Here is a 25929-nt window from a genome sequence, read left to right as displayed (position 1 = left end):
ATTCGGTCAAGGGTCGGATTTTCTACTTTACATCTACTAAGGCGGCAAACTCATTGAATAAATAACGAGTTTCTATTACTTTACCCTTCTTAATCGATAATAATAGCAGAAAATGCCAAGTCAATGACCATAACGGTAAGGTCGTTCCGGGGAAAAATGATGCCACCCTATCGAATAATACACTAAATATTCATAAAACGTCGAACGGGCCGCCACCTTATCCAGGACTATTATAAGATATTGGTGAGGGTACAAGTGGCTCCCATTCATAACCCTCACGTTGCTTTTACCGCTCCGTTACCCTCACCTAATTGGACCGTTTGGGGTTGTTGGGGTTAACAAGATAACACTCTAGTTTTCTTTTCAGGTGAATTACGACAGGTGTCAATTTTCAACTCGTTAATAGGCCAAATTTAATCTTCTTTCATGCCGGACCGTTTAAACTTGCTAAAATCTTGAAGCGCTTCTTCGCAAACTTTCCAGCACGCGTCCAGACGAGACCGAAATACTTAATAAATGCACCGCCACTAAATAACCCGATATTAACGAGATTATTGCTCCGACGAAAACGAACCCTTTCCAATGACCAACTTAGCAGACTTTGCTCATTAAACGGCACCTTCCATATCCGACTTTAATCTCTATAAAATACCACTTTTAAATATTGTCATACTTCGCCGAGGAGTGCTCAGATTATCCCATAGAAAATTTATCGGCACAATTAAATTTTGCACCAAGTTTTCAAGTCTGATTTACGAGCTCTTGCCGCTATTAGTTTCTTGATGTAGGTAGCGATAACTGTATGGAACGTCTTGTTTTCATATTTTCCTTGTTTTATTCTTTATGCCTTCGTTAGTACCGTCATAAAAAATATTAAGGACTCTTTATAGGGCCGTTTTGTTCCTAGAAACCTGAGGGCGTAGCTAATATGCAAATTAAGAACATAAACATCTCGTTGTATAAAACGAACAAATTTTATTTTTTATCTATATAATACAAGAGAATTTATTTAAAAACACTGCGATATTGCTCTTAAAGTTAGGTATAATGTATAATTTACTCATTCAAAGTTATTAAAACACTAAAGTTTACTAAACATATTACGTAAATATAAACTGGGAGTAAGTTTCTAATTCTGTTTCATTAGATCCGCGCATAACACTCAGAATTATTGTTTTCCGCAAGATTTTCACTGCATACGTTACAAATAACATTTGACGCTACACAACATAAATTGCTTTTGCTCGGATTAAAGTCAATACTTTTTTTGAAGTAATTAATTAAAATAACCGCAAAGGTAGTTTGATATAGATGACATGTAGTTATGTGACCGAATTATAATTTAAAAAAGTTGGTACCAAACATTTTTTCAATCTTGTATTGATATTTAATGTTTTGTTGACAATGTACATTTTATGCAGTCATTACAAAATTAATTAAAACTACAATTTTCTCTCAAAATATGTAAATGGCAGAAATTTGTTTTGTAGCTTTGCTAGAAAAAGCACAATTTTTGAGAAAAATTGTATCAAATAATCAAGAGAAATCCTGTTACAAGCTGCTTACTACATTTGCTGCTCGATCTTGCTTCCGCTATTTATTTGTCAAATATAGAGAAGTAAAATACTATTTTAAGAATAATGTACACTTTTAAAAAAATCACACAGATTTTTGTTTGATTCTGAATACTATGTCGTTAGCACGTTATATTATTTTCTACTCAATTATCTCAGCCATTACAAATTTGCGGAAAATATATTAAAAGGGAAAATTTAATAGGATATTGTTAAATTAAGAAGCGACAGTAAGAGAAAATTCGTGTGAAAAATCAGCGAAATTTAATATTCCAAAGGCGGTTTCTCTTTTACGCCTAAATCGTATTTCTTGGCTGTTAGATGTAAGGTAGATTAAAATAATTAAAATCAAATCTTGAATAAAGAGACCGAAGACTAGAAGTGTCGTATTTCACAAAAGCTAATAAACAGTAGGTTTATATGTATAATATTAGCAATGAAGCTAATAGGAAACCATAAACTTTATTAAAATTTTCCTTCCGGATTACTTTTAAGCTTAGAAAGCATTTTTTCATCTTCTTTTAATATTTTTTAATGATATTGAATTAAATCACACCCACGGTAGGTTCTTAGTGAAACGAATAAAAAACGATGTCCAACTTTTTGCTAGGATGTCAAAAAAAAACAATTTAACGACAAGATGTGAAGTTAAAAGTTTCTCCAAGTCGTAACCTTTTAAAACGGTATAGTAGTTATATCTGCAAGGTAAATAAAAAAGAAAATTAACATAAAAACTATGATATGAAGAACTATTCAAACGAGATTCAAAGCTGAAGCTCTATCTATGAGATCACCGAAAGTAAATATATTACTCCTATTATTAATTAAAGAGACCTTATATTGTCTATTCGAAGATTGCAGCTTTTGATTCAGTAGCTTACGGTGTCTGGGCCGTGCAAAATTAGTTTTGAAATAGGTACTTGCAAAAATTTGGAAGAATGTTTTCCACTTTTAAGTAATAAAGTAATAATCAAATTATCTTTCATGTGCAAAACTGGAAAGTATGACATTTCAACTTTATTTAAGAATTGATATGAAATATGTAGTTCAGGTTGGGAAGTGGTCACTTCCTTATCAGTCGATATGTAATATAATATGTTATGAGCGGAAACAAATCCACTGACGCACCAACCACCCCAAGAACGTATGCCGGGTTGCATATTCACACAATCGTAGTATTGGAAGTTACCAAATAGTATTGCAGGGTTATTTAATCAACTTGATTATTTTTTAGTAGTACTATTATTGAGCTTGAGTTCATAATAGTACATTACATTATAAGTGTTAGAAATGCATCATTATACGCGAGTGAGAATTTTCTTCACGAGTTCACGAGTTTCATAATGGCATTTCGATCACGTGTGATATACGACGTTTTATCTTACAGGTGCAACTATCCAAAAAATGAAGCTTCATTCAAGTAAAACATTCACCCACAAAAATATAATAGTAAATATAATATAATAGTCAAATTTACTCACTTGTGAGTACTTTATCTCACTTGTGAATAATATTTGATTTCTAACATCGAAAACAATGGTCTAAGGTAGCTCAAAAACTCAACCTGTAAGATAAAATAATTAATGTGCCCGACATTTCACTTGCGCCGCTTATGGCACAACAAAAAACGTGAAGTCGAACAGTTTAGCGAGGAGCATGCTGCTGCGCTGTTATTCTATTTAAGTAGCTGTTTGTTCGGCTACCTTTTAGTCAAATCCTCGGTCAAAACCAAAGCAACGGCAACGGCGAGTTACCGTGATTTGAGTCCACATTCAGCAATCGGTACAGGCGAAAGGGATTGTCCGCCTCACCGAGAGATTCCGAACAGTGGTAATAGGACAGTTCAGGTTGGGAAATGGCCACTTCCCAAACTGAAAACTGATAAGGAAAGGAAGTAACCACTGTTGAGTACAAACTTGGTGCTCGTTGCTTTATCGTACCTCTGATTATTGCTAGAATGAAAATGCTGTAAGATGTACACCGTGAGTCATTCAAATCACATAAGCTGCTTGCAGGATTTAGATGAGTCACGGTGTACCTCTCACAATGTTTTCACTCTAACCGCAACACTTAGCGTCTTGGTCATCAAATTGCGACTTGGCAATGAAGCACCTCCTACCTTGGTATGTAATACAACGGGTGAGCAACGGAATTTTGTTTCAGAGTTAGCCCTGGCAGAGGGAGACAGACATACAAGACATGTGTAATTTTAATTCTTTTATTTTGTACTTAATGTTAAAGAGTGCTTTTATCTACTAATTTCAGTAGATAAAGTAGTCTTTTATCGTCTAGTGAAATAAAGTAATTTTTATTCATTGTTTATATTCAAGAAATTCTGGTAGGTGAGTACAAAATAAACCGAAATATTATACACAACGATAAAGATTGTTTATCTACTCGTGAAAAAAAGTTCACTCGTGACTTCGTCTCTCGTAAACTTAACCTTTTCGCTCGTAAATAAACAATTTTTATAATAACTATGAAATAATTGAATTCAACTTTTAGACACACGTTGAAAACATTACTTTTTTGAAGCAAATCATTGGAGATCGCATGATTAGTTTAAATACAGAGACAATTTGGTCTTACAAGTGATGGGATAACACTCCTGTGACTTTTTTGTGACTACATTTGAAAAACACAATTGAAGAAATAAATTACGAGATCTAATCTAAAATTAAAATACCGGAGAAAGTGGTTTGCTTCAAAGTAACAAGTTACTAACTGCGAGTAGTTCAACTATGTACTCAAAATTAAAAGAAGACAATCGTGAAAACTTCCAATGCCCTCTTTGAATCAAAATTCCGTTGCTCACATGATACTATTACTTCATAATTTTTATTTTATTGACCCCAAATAAAGTCCGAGGTAGAATAGTTGGTGGAATGTGCCCCCATAATTCGCGACGTCGAATCTTGCAGCGAATTAAATGTCGATTCGTTCGTGCTTTGCGAATAAAACAACATATTGGCCAGATAAACGGCCATACGTGCTCAAAAATGGCGTGTGATTGTCGAAAAACGAGAATTTCATGCGGGTATATTTTGTCCCATGTTTTAATGCATAAGTTGATAGCGAAGGAACGTGAGTTCGGGGCGTACGTGAACATTTACAAATTTAGTTTAGAGTTAGGGGTCAGCACGTAGAAGCGGCCGGCAGTGGCTGACGATGTGGGAGATGATTGGATCACTTTTATGAGTTCCCAGGGGATAAACAACGCATTTACCGCCGAGAAAACACAAGCTAAGCGGGAAATAGCGCGGATGAGTGGTCGGATCACCGCACAACTGCACCTGCACTTTGCATGGAAATCACCTCAACGATGCACTTTCCCTGTATAACATATCGCAAATCTAATAACGTCGCTAAAAATGAATTTAAGCGTCCCTTAACAGTGGCGTACGAGCGGCCTAAGCTTTTTCTGAATATTCTGGCGGCGTTCGTTCGAAAACGTTCATTGCACCCCACTGGTTTCTAACAAGATTTCCGACGTATCTTCTATACGGGAATGTCGAGGGCCAGGATATGAATAAATAAAAATAAATTTGTGACTGGACGTAAATTGCGATAAAAACAAACAAACTATGAATAATCAAGGTGAAATGAAAGCTCACATTTCGCTACTCTACAAGGACTAGTGTTGATTTATCTGGAACGGCTACTCCGACCTGGGGATTTTTAATTAGCTCGCAGCTAATTTCGCGCAGACATCATCCAGTTTTATTATTTAATAAAGAAATTCTTTAGTGCACATTACCTCAGGCTACAATCAAATTCTTGATGGGCGAGGAACGATGCTGAATTTACAACAAGGCTTAGGTCAAAAGGACACTCAATCTAACGCAGAAACTAACAATTCTGACTTTTGTGTGGTAAAGTTGTATAAATGTAGTATGACAAGGCTTCCACCCAGATTGAGACATACTCGGTAAAATTGTTCTAAAATTGTTTTAGTAGACTGTGACAATGACATAATAGTGTTACTATATAGCCGCTTTCACATAAAATTGTCTGTTGGATCTAATATAAAATATTGGTTTAAATAAAAATATTCCAAGTTCTTTGATAGTTTATAATTAATATAAATCGTCCAGAGTATAAATTGTGAAGTAGTGTTTATACAAAAAAAATAAATGAGAGTTGGATTTAATTTCCCCAATCGTCGTCACAAGCTAAAAATATAAATTTATTAACGTCCGATTGGTATATTATTTGACAATAATGACCTTCTATTAAACTATATACATTGGATAAGAGATAATGCTCAAGGGCATTATTTTTAAAATAATGTCTTATAGGAAGTAAAAGTTTTCAGACACGAAGTAAAAACACTGTTTTCTCGCCTAAGCGTTTTTCACTTTTACCTAACATTTACTATGACATTTACATACCAATGCTGTCCCTTTATTGTTTCTTTCGCTGCTTCAACATTTTCTGGAGATGTACATTGTAGATTATCATTTCGACATTTCGATTTCGACATTTTGCACTACACTAGTTATTCATTAGTTAAATTAATAAAATCTCAACACAAATTCCGAACCTGACACTTGACATTTGTCCTGATTATTTTATTCATTTGTTTGATAGTTATTGTGTTGCTCTTTACTTTTGATCTAAATACGTTTGCGGATAAAATAGAATATTATCGTATCAACAAGAAATTACTCCCTAGGATTTAAGGTTGATTTTTAGTAACAAACAAAAGATATCGTAACCAGTGTCAAAATTTAAGTTAAGTCGCCTGTCAGCTTATATGGAATTAAATTGCTAGTGGACAGCAGGTTGACAGAAAACGTCAACCGTCAACTACAAGGGGTAACCAGCTGTAAGCATTCAAAATTACTTCTGAAAATTCCAGTTACATGAAAAACGTAATTTTCCTAAAACTTCAAATCCTAGGTGGTAATTTCTTGTTGACAAATCTATGTTATTTGGAGTAAAAGTGAGTTTATGTGTGTATAGATAGTATACTATTATTTGAAAATTTATCGTCTTACGTAACGTTAAACATACTTACAATTCAAGATATAGCTTATTTTGTGTTTCCTCTGCTATTAGCATGTAGCAACAAGCAAGTAATAGTACATTACAAGCGAGGTGGTAAATATGGCATTACCCCGAGTGCTTATGTATGGCACAAGCACAAGCGGTAATGCCATTACCACCGAGGTTTGTATGCTATTTTATTCACAATCACACACATTATTTTCAGTCATAAATTTGAGCAAAATAAAATTCTAACAAAGTTAAGGTCCAAACGTGGTAGGCCATCCAAGGTTACAGTCAAAACTGTATTAAAATATTTTTTACACTCAACTCAACTTTATCAGCGGTACAATTATACAGGAAAGCTGTTTTTATAAAGAAATGCAGATTTTATTTTCGAACATAATTTTTTATAATTTTATTTGAAAATATTGTTTTAGGTGAAATTGATATGGTGTATCCGCAGCAACGCTATTTCAATTTTTTGATTTTTTGTATTAGAAAATTATCTAAAAATATTTTCAATAAAATAATAAACTCATTGCACATTATAGAAGTTGAAGGCACCATGGGTGTTATGGAAATAATAACGCTTTCGTTCGACTTATTTCCCTCGAGCCAATGACCCTGGGGTAGCACACCATCGACCTCAAGCGTTATTTCTACGAATATTAATTACTATTTTATGATTGTCGCAAAAACGAAAAAAGTCCAAAACTTTGTATTTCTAGAAGCCTCTGAAACATCTTGTTGACAAAGTTTAGATTGTTGTTTTTTAGTAATAATTTATATAAAAACTTTAAAATATTGAAAAATTGTTTAAACTCCTGCCACCAAATTTTGGGAAGTATTAATAAATGTATTTAATAAACATATCGACATCCTACAGAGACATACTGTTATGAAACATTTTTTACAATTTACTGGAAGTGACTTTTATAAATTTAGAATGGTTTCGGTGATCGCTGTTAAAACAGTCCTAAATTTTAATTAAATGTGAAACTTATCTCAAAGGGTTATCGCCTCGGTTATCGCAAATTTTAGATGACGGAATGAAAGTACTGACTAAACCCGCGGAAATATGAGAGTTATGAATAAGATACAGTGCTAACAAGGTTTGTTTGCTCTCATTACAATAATAATGAAAAATTTAATAGCGATCCATGTGGACGGTAGAGTTTACTCTATACTTTTGTTTGCATTAAATCTGTTACGAACACGCATAAAATTATAATAACTCTAACAAAAATATAAATCATTAACGCATTTCCGATTGGATATACACATCCTCACTGTCTGCATTATTTATTTTATGCCCTGACATTTAAATATGGGTGTATTGCATTGTGTATAAATAAGTTTCTTAAATAAAACATCACTTTTTAATAGGAAATAAAGTTGATCATAAACTCAGCTGAATAATAAAGCTACAATGCTTCCTAATAGGAGGTTACAACCTCTAACAAGCTGTGTAATGTAGATTTTATTAGACGCGGCGTTATCCTTGTTAAATTTTAGGATACCTTAGCATTTTCTCCTAAACCAAGCCAGTTTGGTTTACATAGCAAACAGTTTCCCAAATACACAGGTCTATCATCTACTATCGTAAAACTAATATGGCGGAACGCTTTATAGATAATTTTACCTTGTTTGAGAGGAGAATAGGTCTCCACTAGGGAAAAATTTCAGTTTTGTTGTGGTTTCACTAAACCAAATACCCACTAATAGTGATTTAATTGCTATAATACGAGTAACATTTACCTACGTAAACATAAATTCCAACATTTTGTTAATACAATCAAAAAAATTAAAAGTTAGTTTTTTTCGAAATTAAACTATAAGAAATTGCTTTAGTGATTAAAGTATTCCTTCATGTTTACGGATTTTTTCTTTCTCATGTAATTTTATATGCATCAGTATTTTTTTTTAGTCCGGTATATTTTCTGAGATTTTAATGAACTGCCCAAATATCGTGTTTTGCTGACATGATTCAATACCTCTCAGCCGCCCATCCATTAGCCGTTTCTTGCGTTTTGACGAACTCAATAAGTCCATTAGTAAATATTGCTTTGGCAATCGATAATTTCATTTCTCACTTGTAATTACAACAACTCTGAAAAAAGACACAAAAAGTCGAGGCATGTTTGTACCTTTCCAGAAATAATTTGTCAACGTCTGAGACACTAAAACAAAATCATAAATAATTCATCACACGCTATCGATATTTACAACAGTTATGATTGAAATTTCGACAATCAATCCGTGAAGTGGGGTGAGAAATTTCAGCGTGGAAAATCTTTGGAGTTAATTTTAACAGCGACATGCCGGCAATTAAATCTCCGTACTTATCTAATTAAGACGTACGAATTACAACACTGTTTCAAAATTAATCTCGCAAATTTGCGAGAAAAATATGTTAGAAATAAATTAAGAACGTTATCCAATTTTTTAATTAAGGGTAAGTTCATTGTTTTCGGTATTTATGATATCGTAGCGCTGTATCGATCAAGATTTTAATTAATTAACAAATATAGATTATTAAAGCACAATTTTCAATACATCAGTATTACTTACCTACATTACCTTCAGAAAACGTCGATGACAAATACGATTACCTCAAAAGCTTCATAACAATTCATCATGAAAAACAAAATATTTAGATAAATATTTTATGTGAAATTGTTATCGCCATTTACAGCAGCTCTAATATTTATGCAATATAAAATATATTAATATTTTGACCTTAATTTGAGTTCATCAATATCTCACAATGTTTTTAACAGGGTGGTTTATAACTCGCGTCGAAGAGCAAAATGTCAAGCAACATAAGGTGGAACACGGAAAAAATGTTTAAAAAATTCAATGTGTTAAAAATTTTCACATTTATTTCTTATGATTTGGCATTTTTATTTCTGATTATTGTTACCGATGATTTTGAATTATATCAGGATGATCAAAAGTGTCAAATCATCTTATGTGTAGTGATAAAGGATATCCAACTGTGTTAAAAGTTTTCATGACAAAAAATTGTTTGGGCCTTTTTTCACGAGAATAGCTTTTAAGAATAGATTTTAGGTTAAGTTTTTGGCCATTCAGGTCATATATTTTTGAAAGTAGGTAGAAGAAACGGCAGATCTTGCAACATTGAATAGACACCTATTGAAAAAAAAATCGCCAATTTGTGTCTTATGGTGTACAAAACATTTAACAAACTAGCAAATTCAACAAAAAATTTAATTCGACAACATTGAAAACCATGATAATATGGAAACTATCAGTTCTGTTTTTTCTCAAAAAAGGCTTGAAAAAAAATCTGAATTAACTTTTATGTTTAGCTATAACCATTCGAGAGTTGGTCTGACACTTTTGAATCATCCTGTATGTTTTTTTCATAATTATTGAGTAAAGGTACAAAACTGTTAATAAAAACTATAAATAACGTTAAACAAACAATTTACAATACAGGATACTGCTTATTCTTTGTTTCGTCTTCTAATAGCCCGCAACAAAAAAAAACAAGTAAAATTATTTTTTCAACAAAACTAAATAAGGTCAAAGTGCATAATTTAGATACCCATAATATCGAAATTCTTATAGATAGAATTTTTTTAAATATTTTTTATGTTCTTATCCTATTTTATTTCACATTTTTTTCTGAGGCGCAAGTTCTGAACAACACAGTATACATAAACTTGAAACATCGATTTTGTGAGTGTGTTAGGTCACAATCGAAACTGCATTAAAATATTTTTTACATTCAACCCAACTTTATCAGTGGTAGAGCCCAGGTTTAAACAGGAAAGCTGTTTTTATAAAGAAATACAGATTTTATCTTAAGAAAAGTTGAGAGAAAAAATGTTGCTAAGAAAATAAGCTTTTATAAACATTTTCTTAGAGATTTGTTGATTATAAACTCAACTAAGAATTAGTCTGTTTGACTTTCTAAGATTTGAGATTGTATAAAAGGTTTGCAAATTAATATGGAAAAAGAGAAATAACAAATACTTTTATTGATCGTCGGGACATCATTTAGAGATTTTGTGTTTTGATTTAATCAGCTAAGTTGTCAAGTAGACAGTATTGTTTTAATATAAGCAACTTCAAAGATTAATTCTGATAATTATTGTTACGGTAAATATTATCTTGACAGTTACCGCTGGAAGACGGAGTATTAAGTTTGCAATGTTCATTCAAGCTATTGTTTCAAATTTTGATAATAATTGTTCTGTGGTTTTTACTAAAATACGAGTGACTGGTTGAACAATTAAGATATTTATCAAAAGTATGCTTTTCTCTATTTTCTGCGTCTTACTTTTTTCCAATTACTGATGGTTGTTCTTGCATCTGCTCGTTCCTAATATGCTATCGCGGCTTTGATAAATTGCAACATTTTTTGATGGGCATATTTTACTTGAAGTAACTACGTTATTTGCATGATTAAAATGGGGTTTTATTTACGTCTATAATTATTTAAATTTGTCAATTTATAAAAATAACGCTTGCAAGAGATTAAGGACAGGTTATTCCAAGTGAATGTGGGGTCGCTAAATGAGTAGGTATAAGAATCTTTTATGAAAATGTCGTTCTAACGTTCTCGTTATTAAATGGTGAGGCATCGTTAAACGAATTCAAAAACAACGTCGATGTCTGAGGGTAGTTTACCCTAACACGAACTGGTACAAATGTTTAACACCTGTGATAGAGCCCAGAATACACATACGTTGATTTTACCGCGTCCTATCATCCTATCAAGGACTCACATCTTAAAATAGGTTCGTAGTGGATTAATTGCTAATCGATAACAAACGGCATCCCTCCAATTGAAAAAACATCGACCTCATGTAAATCACAGACCACGGTCTCTGGAAATGTTCCGAAGCGGCAACATTGTAAATTCTCCGCTTCAGGAATAGAAATATCGTCTTATTTTACTGCTTTGTCTTTACCATATTAGAAATTTATGTTCTCGACTTGCTTGCAAGGAATGTACTTGTAAGTTGGATACACGTGCATCTTGGAAATCTAGCGACCTCGCATGAGCATATTTGACTAAATTTACTTGACGGTAATAAATGATTCTCGAGGAACTATTGTTCCTACTTTTTAATTGCATGTTTACGTAATCTAGTTATACAGGATATAAAGAAGTTTCAATAAGTTTCAAATTAATGTTTGGTGAGAAAATGGAAGACAAAATGTTAACTTTCGTTGTAATTTATGTACCTGAAATGTTATTTACATTCAAAGGAGTTTCCACAAGCGACATAAACAAACAAAAATTCTACCACTGAAAGGATTTGACACGGTTTATTTGACCACAAAGGTTTATCAATAATGCACAAGGACAAGTAGATATATTCAAACAAAATTACGACAAATATAGTCAACAAGTTATCAATCAAGTTATTTTTTAGTGATCTTGTTATCGCTGGTAATTTGTCAAAAAGACGATCGATAAGTAACTTAATAATTTTAGTTTAATAATTTTTTAACGGCATTTATATATATGTATATACCTTTACATAAAAAAACAAACGTATACAATCAATGAAAAAAATTACATACGTGATACATTTTTTTTTATCGAACAAGCAGCTTTTAAAGACAATTAACAAGTTTATTTTTTAACTCATTGTGAGACATACAATCCGTTTAATCTAGTTTAGTGTTCAATTCAACAATAAATTAATTAACAATCAGGGTTGTATTTTCCATTACTTAAATAAATTGAAATGAAAATAAATTATTAACAATTAAATCAATATCTCAAATGAACAACTCAATAATGTCACACTCTGAAGCTTACATTTTCTCAAAGTGAAATAATTAAAATACAAAAAATCCTAAGAGTAAACTCTCTCAAACTTTCCAGTCTAAACTTTCATAGTTTAGGTTTTTTTCAACAAAAGATTTACCCAAGAGACTAATTTATTTGGATTTTCATAACACGAAACTTGCTAGCTAACTACCTAATTGAATCTATTAAATTTTCTGACGTTAATCAGCCGAAATTCTTGGTTGGTTTATACCGATATTAGTAAAGCTTTGCTTTACCCTTTTTTTCAAACAAATGTAATACAATTGGAATTTTGAAAATTTGATTATTAACTGTGTAAATAGCATGACACTATCGCATGCTGAAGCCAATGTCAGTTCCAACATCCTTTTCGGATGAAGTTGCTGATGAAATGATGAATGTTTTATCGCTTTGGATGAAATTATTAAATTGCTGTGCTTTGTTGGACCAGTTCCAGTACGGGCATCACAATTTCATTTTTTGACTGACGTTCCTTTCAGTTATAAATAATTTTTCAATATCAAAAGCACCGGAATTATGCGACAAATAATTCAACCTTATTTCCGAAGTAACATATTTAAAGCTATTCTGGAAGTCACATGCCATTGCAGAAATAATTCTTGTCAATAATAAGTGTATTTTAATTTTTTACTTAATAATTCTTTCTTTGACAAAACAAAGTCAGTGGATATTTCAAAGAAATTAATTTTAGATTAATGCTAAGTAACTTTGTGTTTTTTTTTTTGGCGAGAAAGGGTCGAGTAGGGTCGAATCATTCGAACCACAGATCGGGTTAGAGTGAACTACGGGTCATGAAACAGGAATCGAGTCAAAAATGCGATATATATCACATTGAAGAAAAAATATCTGAATTTTAACAAAGTGTTTCAGTACCTACGTTTTTAATTAGTAAAATAATTTTCAAGTTGAAATAAATTTTCCCAGTACACACTATTTTGTGTTAATTATGAAAAGTTTCTGGCATAAAAGCCGTGACAAACGAGAACATGAGCGTATGGCCAAAGAAAAATTGAGCTCCCCGAGAGAGACATAATCCTTTCAAGCAGACGTTTGCTGTGTAATTAGCTGTGAATAATTTCGTAATTGAAGCTTACATTATTCAGAATCCTTATTTATTCGAACGTAGCAAACCGAATATTTTTGTCTTTAAAAAAAAACTGCCTTAGTGCTTTAGTGCTGATAATAATCACAAATACGATAATTAATTCAGAAGTTGTCGATCGTGGTTTTCGGTTGTGCAGCCCCAAAGATCGATAGATTAAAAGTAGCGTGACCGGGAGGCATATACATAGAAAATATCACTGCAGAAATGAAATTTTCTTGTCTTTAATTTAGGCCCCCTTAAATATCAAACAAGGCAATAAAGCACAATTTTGCCTATACACCCGTCGTCGGCGTTCATTTTTCCTGCATGTTATGCATAGGTGGCGGCTTAGCCGCCGTCCCCGTTCACCACAGCTCCCGGTCCAATGATTTCAATCCATATTACTTCCGCAAAGTGGAAGCATTCTCGGGATTTTATGATTGCGCACAATATTAGCTATTTGTTATTTTCACAGCCGGTTTAAATCTACAAATGTCAGATTCAATCGCCCGGTTTAAATCGAATGATGCAGTCGCGTATGCTCTACAATATGCACTCGGATCTGATTGGAATGGAAAAAAAAACAATGACGTTGCCATTTCGGTTTGGATATTGGCAGTAATGAGCAGAAAGATTCAAACTGACCTGACTGAGAAATAAAATCAATGTAAAGTCAGCGTATTCGCGTGAGTTGCCGGAATAAAATACAAATTTCACCAGATTGTATGTATGTATAGAGCGCTATAAATAAAAATGTGAAGTTTATGAACTCTTCGAGGCGCACAGAATAGAGCTATTTCGCGCAAAGTGCATCTAATTAACAGCTTGTTGCTATAAAACTATTTTGTAGATTTCTGTAACGCAATCAACATACTACAGCTTTTACATGACCTTTAACAATTACAAAACCTATTTGAAACAAGCAACGCAAAGAGATAGTACTTTTTGATTTTAATTTAAACCAAATGCATGTGTTCTCAATCTCAAGCATCAGCAAACACAACTTCAAAATAAATAGCAGAAATTTCGTATATTGCCATCAAATGAGGTTAGTTTTTGAATGCAATTTAATTACCAGTTTATCAGTCAAAATTTATCTATTTCTGTATTAAATTTCTGGGCGGAACGTAATTATAGTGTCATCAAAGCTTTGGTTTAAAATTAATTGTAGTAAATAAACATTGAAGCAGCTTTGCCATTATTTGCAGTGACTCCAGCAACAAAAAACAAATGTTTCTTTTACTTCTAACTCAAAGCCAGTAAATTCAAACATTAACTTTGCCTGAATCGGCATAAAAACGAAATAACTGGTTCTTCCAAGCAGATTAATTATAAATTACAAACTCTGACGAATTCTTGACTTAATGAGATGACTGAAGAAAATCCATCACAAAATTCGGGTCAATTAACTTCGAAACGACTTTACTTGAGTTTTTATTCGGAAAAATGGTGGGTTTTATATGGTAGGTTGTGCATGTAAAAGGCAAGTTTTCCGTTTTTAACATTCGGTTTCTTTTTCCAAGATAGGTAGTAAAGCGTTGAGATCGCACGTATTTGCTTTATGACACCTGTTTGCTACCATCGAGACTGTCTACAAGTGCACTCTTTTTTACAGTTACTTCAAAATGTCTTGGCAAAAATACACTTTTATGTTACCTCTGTTTTTATTTTAAATAAAATTCAATAAATTAATACTGAATTGAAGTTCGTCTTTATTGCCTCAAGAAAGTTGAAATGGGCAAATTAAATACATAACGACAAATATACTTGCAATATGCTACCTACACAACACAAATACTTATCGTACGTAATAAAAACGCAGGGCAAATGAAAATAAATTTAATAAGAGGTCTTGCACTAGAAGTTCATGACGTAGGACTATCACTTAATATAATCAGGATAGAGTATAAGATCAGAGAAGAGCTTGGAGACTGTGAGTGTATTCAATCACTTAAGAGAAGTCTCTCAGGGTCCGCTGTGGAAGATCCAAAGACTGATAATGATAAATACCTCAAGGAAAGAACAGCAGGACAAACATTCAATTATACTTTGTCATTTATTCAGGATTTTTCTTTGGGATTTGCTTTCAGTGTTCGAATTACCACTCTAAAGCAAACTAAAAGTAGGCAATTAGATTTTTTCAGATGCGAACACAACTTGTATTTACTGAGCCATTAAGCTTTGATTTACATGCCAACATTTTAATAATAAAAAAGTGAATTTACAGGTTTTATTTAGAAATGAATAATAAATACGAGTAATTTATGTAATATTCTCCAAACTGATAATAAGTAAAGGTCTACGGGAAATGAAATTAAGAAACATTTATCACAACATATTGAGCATATTTTTTCGTTTTTATTTGTGAATATTCTAGTGATGATTCAATAAAGCCAGGAAATAATAACAATTTAAAGAGGATTGGTAAGTTTATGTTTGTCCAAAGAGTAAATATTTGAAGAGCAACAAAAAGTGACCCAGACACGATCAATAAAATTGAATCTAAAGGTTTAGATCCTGAATGACCCACATGTAAAATATTCATATTTTCTTATTATATTCTATTTGGAGATACTAAAGTGACAATTTATTATAAATAAAAATTTTATTGTAGTACAAAATAGTATTTTTCTATTCGCATATTTAAATTTATTATGGAATTAAAATAAGTAGGTCAAAATAATCGGATTTATGTGATTTATATGAAATTAAACGAGTGCGTGCTAATTATAAATTGATTCGTTTTTAACTGAATACAAATTACAATTTCCATAATTAAACTTAATTCTAATATTACTATCACTACGCAACATAAGTAAGAATTAATCTTCAACGAAAATATCTTCTATCCATGAGATTATTAGTTTTACCTGCAGTACTGCCATCATCTGTACCGGAACATTAATTATAGCCTTAATTACATTTCCCTCCGAACTGTTAAAGACGATTAGGTACAGCATTTGCAGCATGATAGTCTCGTAAGTTTCGGTTAAAATTCATCACTGAAACAATATTAGAATTTAAACTAACGCCCTATGTAATAATTACAAGAAAACTTATAACCACAAGTTTATTTCCGCGATCGAAGAAATATTTACAAATTATGTGCAACTAAGTCAAGCAAGGAACATTGCAAAACTAGCAACTTTTTAGCTTTGTTCATAACGTACTCACTATTAGAATACGTGACGGGGTGAAAGTCGCCGGGCTTTGGACCGGAAGTCCTGTGGAGCTTTGTTCGTTCGCTAATCTGTGTCGCTCTGGTTCGCTCGCAGCCAGTCATTAACACACTCCATTAAATTACTGCACCCGGGAAATAAACCGGTGGTGTTATTAAGAACACAGTGGATGCATATTTCATTACATTTTGAATTATTACTTACGTTTTGCAAGCATGAATTTGGAAAATTAAAAAAATCTTCTTTTTTTCTAGAAAATCCCAAGTTTAGTGCACCCATCACTAACGTCACTGTACCAGTTGGCAGAGAAGCAATTCTAGCTTGTCTTGTCGAAGATTTGGGAGGATATAAGGTATTTATTTTTATTTTATAATCTAAGTGTATTAATATTAAACAAATTGTTTCTTGATAATGTGCTTAAGTTTTAGGTCATTTAGTGATGTTTTACCTATTTCACATTTTTATTTATATTTAGAAAAAAAAATAATCAAAAAAGGGCATTACCTGCATTAAGCTACTGAAGCTATTTAATTTATAATTCAAATAGTATTTGCTTTATTTTTTAAAGAATAATATTTTCTAGCATAAAGTAGCGTACCTAATTAAAACCATAAAACAGTTTGTGTAATTTAAAACAGCTCACTGTTTGGCTAAAGAAATAAGCTTTAAGTTTATTTTCTATGAAAGTCATGATGATTTGAATCTTATTTTACCAGTGTTTCCATTTTTCCACAAACTGTAGACTTGCATCTTATGTAAATTGTGGCTAAAATTGGGGTCAATCCAGTGCAGTTTATGTCAATTGCAAAAGATTAAATTAATTCTCACGTGTTTGGGCAAAATTCAAATTAAGTACTTATAACACCCGTTGAAACTGATCGTATCAAGCACAACAGTACTATTAAAATAATTTTATACTAAAAATAAATCTTATCGATCTGTTAATTATAAAGTTCAACACGAGCACCTTTTTTAAGATCGAGAAATGGCTTTTTAAACGATTTCTTCAGAGATTTGCATTTGAGATTACGCTAACGATATTCCGCAATTATAAATCCCATGTAGTTATTTTGGGATGACCTTGTGACATCGCCTAGGCTGACATGAAAAGTGGTGTTTAGTTGAATAAGCTTACTGACCGCCTTTCATATTACTCGTAAGCTCATTTCACTGTCAAAAATAATATGCGGCCTCAATTTATCGTTTTTTTCAAAGAGATTTAACTTGTGAAACATAACCAGAACGGTTTCACATAAATTATACTGGTTTTAATAAATATTGTCTTTTTAAAATTAGTAGGTAAATGACAACATGTTTTCAATAATTTAATATTTATCTGTTGCAAATCATGTAATCATTATCCTTTTTAAAGCCGAAACTAACACAAAGGCAATTATTTATTAAACCAACTATGCAGGGTGTCAATTTTAAAACTAGCAATCGGCAATAACTCTAGAATTGAACAAGTTATTGAGAATCACTCAAAACCGTTTTGGTGGTTCCTAGGGGGAATCAAAATGACATGGTAAATGACGCACCACCACCTACCCTTGAAACTACAGCCACCCCAACTTGAAAATTTTAAATGTCATCACCCTACATGTGATACATCGTTGGAAAGCTCATAACAAGTGCTTTTCAAAAATGTCATACAACAGCCTATTTGATAAAGCCGCTTTTCCAATTAGTCAAAAACGAAGATTTTAAATTTTCATTTTTTTTATTATATTCAAGGGTGGGTGGAGGTGTGTCACTTACCATGTCATTTTGATTCTTCCTAGGAACCACAACAACGGTTTTGAGTGATTCTCTTTAACTGTATAGAAAAGCGATGAAATGGTAAAGCAGGTAATCAAAATTTTTTGTAAAAGGCGTGAAATATTAATACTCCTTTACTATTTTTATTTCGAAATACAGTTTTAGTGTACAAAAAGACGTCACTTGAGGATGATCACTTTTTGGTTGAAACGCGTTGTGTTTGAAATAAAAGTTTGGTGTGACGGGTTTAATCGTGTTTTTGTTCATCGTTTCCATACCAAGAGGATCCAATAAGAAGTAGTTTTAATGTGTTTTAATACTCGTATTATGAAAAACGCCCCAAGCCATTACTCCATTATTTTTAAAGTTATGACAATACTTTTTAGAACAAAGTTGAACATTTTTTGTCAACTTTCGTTTGGGACTAAATTAATGCTGTTTTCTGTTTCACCGGAAATGACATCAACTTATTTTTTTTTTAAATAGAACACCCTGTATATTTTACCACTTTTGGATTTCTTGTTTAATTGTCTTTTAACAAGTTTTAGGACCATATGCCTAAAACTAACCGTTTGTGAGATATGCGTCAATTAAAAATTTATTAAAGTAGGCAGTGGAAAACAATAATACCAAGTAATGTGGACAAATATAAGTATTTTGCATTTTCTCATACTGTTTTTATACTTTTTGGTGTTAATCAGGGCTGATAATGTGTTAACAGACACGATTCAAGAATATTTCGAATGAAGTAAAAATTGTGGGATGGGAGAGCACTACGCTATACACTGGGTGATTTCTGATAAGAGACGTTCCAAATGGTCGAAAATTTAAGCGACTTAAAGAAAATTTGAGTATGTTTTGGGCTTTTAGAAAACCCAAATTAGAACATGACCAATTTCAAAGAGATACAGAATTAGATGGTTGTTGAAGAAAATGCAAGAACATGAACTCAAGAAATTTCAAGTAACGTTGGTTTATGACACGCGACTGTTCTAATTAGGGTTTTATAAAAAACCCAAACATCCTCACATTGGAACTTCTATTGGAAACCGCCCAGTGTAAAGACGTTGTGGTCTCCAACTATTTTTATTGCATTTAAAATATTCTTGAATCATCTCTGTTAACATATTATCAGCCATGATTAACACCAAAAAGTATAAAAATAGTAAGAGAAAATGCAAAGTAATATTATTTGTCAACATTACTTGATATTATTGTTTTCCACTTCCTACTTTAATAAATTGTTTAATTGACGCATATCTCACGAACGGTTGGTTTTAGGCATATGGTACTAAAACTTGTTAAAAGACAATTACACAAAGAATCCAAAAGTAATAAAACATACAGGCTGTTCCATTAAAAAAAAAAGTTGATGTCATTTCCGGTGAAACATAAAACAGCATGAATTTAGCATCTATCCCAAACAATAGATGACAAAAAATGTTCAACTTTGTTGTAAGAAGTATTGTCATAACTTTAAAAATAATGGAGTTATGGCTTGAGGTGTTTTTCATAATACAGCCTGTATGAGCTTTGCTTTCATAAATAATGTGTACATCATACACTATCAAGTTCAATATTGTTAGAAACTATTCCGAAGGATCTCTAATCTACTAGTCAACTTTTTATGATTGATGAATTCAAATAAATTGAAAAATGTTTAAAAACTCTTTTTATAAAATCTAAAAACGTTTTCCTTTTTTCGATTGGTAAAAGTATTCTACTGGGACTATTTTCCATCAATGGTCATTTACATCTACAAAAAAAAATGTATATCGTATTAACGTCCCATATTATTTGATGGAAACATGGTAAACCGCTGTGTAGTGTGACTATAATAACTGGAAAACAATCTGTTTTGTTGGAGTTGTACACTCAGTGTAGCGATTCCCGTTCTTTGTCACCAAACAAGTGGTAAATTAATATTCTGGTAACAAGCGAATTTTGCTAATGAGATTGTTAATGACGGACAAGCAAATGAGAATGACACATTCCAGACAGTGTCTCAGTTTTATGGGCGTTTATTTAATACCCCGTCAAAAATTATGAACTTAATTTTATTAAATTAATGAAAATTTCATTAATTGTAGCAATTTCGGTTTCAGCCGCCGAATCCGACACTGACAAACACCGCAACAAAAATTAGTTTGTACAATTACCAAATTGCATGATGAGAACGAGACGAGCACAAAAACGAGTCCTAATTGAATTTTCCTCCCAAAATTGTATCAATTCAGCGGGATAGTAATAATTATTGTGTATTTCGGAATGGCAATGTCGACGACGAGGTGGGCCGCAAAAACAGAAACTCGAACCATTTTTCGACGACACTTAACACCGAACTGGTCTGCTAAACCGTCATTAGCACCGAAGTAAATTAGTTTTGACGTGGCAGCTTGCGTTTTTGCCGGTTTTCTTTGCTCTCTATATCTGAATTTTTTTCCTTTGTATTTCCTTTAGCGTGTCTTATTTGATTCCACGTTGTCATCCTGGAAGAATAGGGATCGATCATGCAATGGGGATACCACGTAAGGTGATGGAGGATTTGATAAATTCACCCACTATCGACACAAGTTTAATTAAAATATCTCTGTTTTTTTCTATTTCCTTTTTGACACAAGTTATAATTACTATTTTAATAATAAAATTAAAAAAATCAAACTGGAGTTTGCATTTTGGCGGAACACCTATATCAGGTATATTCGTAATGTAATTTCAAAACCCGGATTCACAAAGCTGTATTAAATAGAGACCCAAAGGGATTAAAAGGTGTGGCGACTCAAACTTACATGCAAACCAAGTTAGCCAAGTTAGTTTAACGTTTTCATGAAACAAGCTGATGCTTTTCAATAACCTATGTTCCAACAATAACAAACAAAAATGCATTAAAATAAAATAAAATGGATTAAAATAAAAAAATTAAAATATGCGTCTGCAGTTAAAATCCAATACTCCATAATATACCTGGAAGATCGCCAGTAAAGAATAAAGGAAATCGACGGTAACATTTTGCACATTCTGTAACGGCAGTCGTTGGATGCGAAGCATGTCTCGTAGCATGTTTTTTTTAGGTCTTTGTTGCATTTATGTATAATTCTCTCCTGTGATTTTCTTATACATATTTGTATAACAAATATTTGTTACCTAAACGCAAAACAGGTTTACTTAGCTTTATACAACAATATAAATATTGCAAAAAGCAAATGATTAATCAAATCCTGATATTGTTTCTGACAGTAGATACAAATGCAAAATAAACTGAAAAAAGTGCTCGTCTTGTAATTAATTTTTGCATTTATTTGTGAATAAATATAAAGTTAGATAAAGTAAAAGGCTTATTATTGCTTTGACCAAAAATTAAAACAATGTTGTCATTTGATAACATTGTTTTTGATCTTCAAGTAACGTTAATTTGGAAATTAGCCTTAGGATAAAGGATTGTTCTAAAATTTGTTTGTACTTTATTACATGAAAATGTAAAATATTTGTTTGATGTATTATACATATTGAAATATTCTATTCACATAATTGTAGAAATACGCAGAGCATAAAATACTTTTTTTAGATCTATCCGTTAATTCGCAAAAATTGTACAAATTGAGCAATAAACAAGAGAAATAATTTTTAAAACGGTTATTCCATTGACACATTTATTATTTATTGACAACTGTGTCGCAGTAATTGAATAATTCGTTTTCATTTTAATCATGAACAAAATTGTTGTTTTGGAAAAATCGTTACCAGATAAATTGAAGTTTTGTTTGTGATTAGTGACTAGTGACCGAATTTTTAATACTTAAATGAAATTAACAAGAAAATTATGGTAAACTGGACACTAAAATATAACTAAATATCATTATATTGATCGTTTGAAGGAGAAGAAAAGGAGGAGAAAGAAGTAGTTCGAAATTGAGACGAAAGACAAGTCAGGAATTTAATTCTCTTTTCTTGTGTGTGCAAAAAATATAGATAAAAGTTGGATTTGGAAACCTAATAAATGAAAATGATATTTACACGTCCATGAAGGACGAAATCTGTTGAAAAACGGTTGGTGGAGTTTAATTTATTAATTTTTGTTTTGCTTTGCTCCAGGTGGCATGGCTGCGTGTAGACACACAGACCATCCTGACCATTCAAAGTCATGTGATAACGAAGAACCACAGGATCGGAGTGACCCACAGCGAACACAAAACATGGTACTTGCACATAAAAGAAGTGCGTGAGGCGGATCGAGGGTGGTACATGTGTCAGATAAATACCGACCCGATGAAAAGCCAAATTGGATATCTGGATGTGGTCGGTAAGTCGTCGATAAAAAATGTACAGGTAAAAAGCTTTTCCTTTACCCGACTTTTCCTTCTAATTCCCTTAACCTTAGTCAAAGCAAGATGATGTGATCCGTGGCAAATTGTATACAAATCCTGCTAGAAGTAGGTCGGTCGGCCGTAAGAGGACTCTCGAGACAAGTAATGAATAGCAAGTGTGCGAGATCTCCACGAACGGATTGTTTTATTCCCGTTCTCGTTCTTATTTGCTGTTTGTATGTTGTACGATTCACTCATCGTCTTGCCTCTCAGGAAAACTTCCCTTAGGACTTGTAATTTAATAGTATAATCTGAACAATAGTCGCCGCAGCTCGTACGACAGAAAAACTACCTTCACACACACACTTTTATATTGCATTTTCAAGGAATGGTTGTATTTGAATAAATCTGAAGTGCATTAGAGTGTTTGGGGACGCTCAAATCACTCGGCAAACAAATTAAACCAAAAAGCAACAACTGCCTTTCATATTTCTTATCAAGGCAATTTTTATTAAGATACTCGTAGCACAGAAACAAAGCCTACAATCCCACGTTTATTGAACATCAGACTTAAAATCATTGCGGTGTTGTCAGGATTTTATAGCTGTTTGCGCAAAGAGATTGCACCCGTCGAAAATCCACTGTTTTTATTTCGTTTTAATCAACATCGAATTTCCTACAAACGGGTTTTATTACGTATAATTAATTGCACGAGCTTGATTGCGATAGATTTCTATTTCCCTAGAAGTAATCGAATAATAAAAAAACGGTTATGTACCGATCGCGTGTTCTATGTCCATTTAAATTTGACGTTGGTGAATAAGAAAGCAATAACTGCTGTCTGAGAATGCATTTTTTCCCATAAGCATTTTTGAAATTTTTAAATAATGTTTCCGACATTCGTAATAATTTATTGAGCCATTGTCAGCAAAATAACGTTTAGATGTGACAGCGCAACTAGATTTACTTTTAAATATTTTTATGCTTCTTCAATTAATTTGTCAATACATATTTTAATTCACAAATTCATTGATTGCAGTAGAAAATGAAACACAAAATTATAAAAAAATAATCCATGTGAAATTCAGATATTTTTATTTTCTCGTATACAAATGTATTGTTTTTTTAACAAAATAAAATGATACTATTTTACAAGTGTTATTATTAAACGTCTATTTTGTAAAATAAGTGCTTTGTTTCCGTTCCCTAACTGGTTTTGATTTCAGGCTTCATAAATAAGCAAATATCGGCATCCAACAAATCAATGGCACCTGCACTATTATGTCTAGAAAGAGAGCATTTCTTATTTATACCAGCGCAGCGGCACGATTTGTGATTTGTTCTTTAAAAGAAAGTAATATCAATGCGCTGCTTTCTGTCGAGATAATGAATTTTTCTATCAGTTTTAAATTTAAATTACATACATTGCTTTTAAGAAATTTCATCCGTTCTCAAGGATGGCACAAGTTTTTTCGGCCCTACTTATTGGTGTTTTTAGATGTATGTAATATAAAATCTTAGGGATTGTATTTTGGTCCCTTATTTTGTACCGAAACGTGCCCCGACTTGGCAAGGAGGTCAAGAACAAAATTGCCTCTTATTTGTCATCGTTTAAAAAATCTCAAATAGGAGCTTTTCAACAACACTAACACATCGTCAAGTAAATATTTATTAGATTTTTGTGCAGTTTCTGTTAATTTTTGGAGATTATTGCGGGGGTGGGGCGATATAGTCCGTTTAGCGGATTGTTGGAGTTTAGTGCCAACTTTCCAAATAAATTAATAATGAAATTAAGCAAAGCTCTTATAATAAATGTAGGATAACAGACCGAAGCTAATCCGAGGACATCAGGTAAAACCACTTCTGCAAAAGCCACTAAATTTGCTACTGTAATAGCTGTCTCCCCATGCGTGGTTAGTGAGTCGGTCGTGTTTCAGCAACCACCTTTCCCCGTCATCCAATAACATGCAAATGTATGTAAAACAGCCATCAAATTACATAACACCGAATCATAGGACGTTTTAACATCACTTCTTGTGCAGCGCGTCGTATGTAACATTACAGGGTAGCTTATAACCGCCATCTAATTTCGTTATTCTTAATCCAAAACCTACATTTCTATAGAATGCACAACACAAATTTTGTTTCTTTATTTTCAAATCATTTGTTGCTGATTTAGGACTTTAATAGAATTAAATACAACGTAAAAAGTGTTGTTTCACCAGATAACGTGTCTCTATGACTTCATCGCCACACCATATCGTTTTATTACAGCACTAGAAATAGGGATTAAAATTTTTAAACTTTTTCGTCTGAGCTTAAACGCAGTGTAACTTGTTTAATTACCTCGACTACCAGAGTTATTTTATAAAACCCTTGTTTAAAAGATCTATATTTTCCTTAAATCTATTTAAATAGATTTTAGCTCATAAAGACAATTATTTCAAAAGTTTCTATATCTAGAAATAAACAGTTTTCTAGGTATTTTAGAGTTTCATGAGTCTCATGAAAATTCTGCAAGTTAAAGCCTTTAGTCACAATTTGAGTCTTGTTTTTAGTCTGTGATGTTGATGGATCGTGTTATTGTTAGATTTGATTTGATAAAGTTCTTGAAAGGTGTATTTTGCATTAACTGAGTTTGTTGTTGTTCTTTTAGTGCCTCCGGATATCTTGGACTACCCTACGAGCACCGATATGGTGGTACGTGAGGGATCCAACGTGAATCTTCGCTGTGTTGCCAAAGGATCACCAGAACCTTCAATTACATGGAGACGAGAAACAGGGGAGCCTCTTAAATTGTTAACAGGAGAAGAAGGTAATTATAAATTATTGTGAAGAAAAAGCCTGTACTAGACGTAGACATGATGAATGATGGAACCGATTGTATTGTTATATTTTTGCGTTGTAAAGTGACGTTAATGAATCATGAAAAGATTGAACACTAAATTACAGTGCAGCAGGGAAAGTGGCTTAGCTGCATGTCTCGCTTTGGTTAATCGATTGGTTAATCATAGAGTATCCAATGGTTTGGTTATGAGAGCATAAAGGCATGAGTATATTTTTCACACAATTACTAATTAATGAAGGTTCTCGGTAGGGTAACTCTCGAATTTGGCGTCGCTTTCAGCGCACATAAAGTCTAATATGTATAACGTTAAAAAATTGGAAACGGCTCGTGAAAAATGATTTCGCTTGTTATCTGCTCTGCTTTCTGGGTGTGTAC

General features: G+C 32.5%; 1 protein-coding gene across 2 annotated transcripts in view; it reads left to right on the top strand.

Moving 5' to 3' along the window:
- Positions 1 to 25929, top strand: part of LOC123007209 (neurotrimin-like) — a 33398-nt gene that overhangs the window by 256 nt on the left and 7213 nt on the right. For both annotated transcript variants that reach the window (XM_044402364.1, XM_044402363.1), the window contains exons 2-4: positions 16899 to 16996; positions 22495 to 22702; positions 25363 to 25521. In XM_044402364.1, the coding sequence (XP_044258299.1) occupies positions 16899 to 16996; positions 22495 to 22702; positions 25363 to 25521 (465 nt within the window). The remainder of the gene's footprint in view (positions 1 to 16898; positions 16997 to 22494; positions 22703 to 25362; positions 25522 to 25929) is intronic.

This window comes from Tribolium madens, unplaced genomic scaffold (genome assembly GCF_015345945.1).
Source record: "Tribolium madens isolate multiple individuals breed KSU strain unplaced genomic scaffold, Tmad_KSU_1.1 Scaffold_3;HRSCAF=73;Tcas5.2_LG2, whole genome shotgun sequence".
NCBI classification, from domain to species: domain Eukaryota; kingdom Metazoa; phylum Arthropoda; class Insecta; order Coleoptera; family Tenebrionidae; genus Tribolium; species Tribolium madens.
Note: the sequence above shows the minus strand (reverse complement) of the source record. Positions and strands in the feature narration are given on the sequence as shown.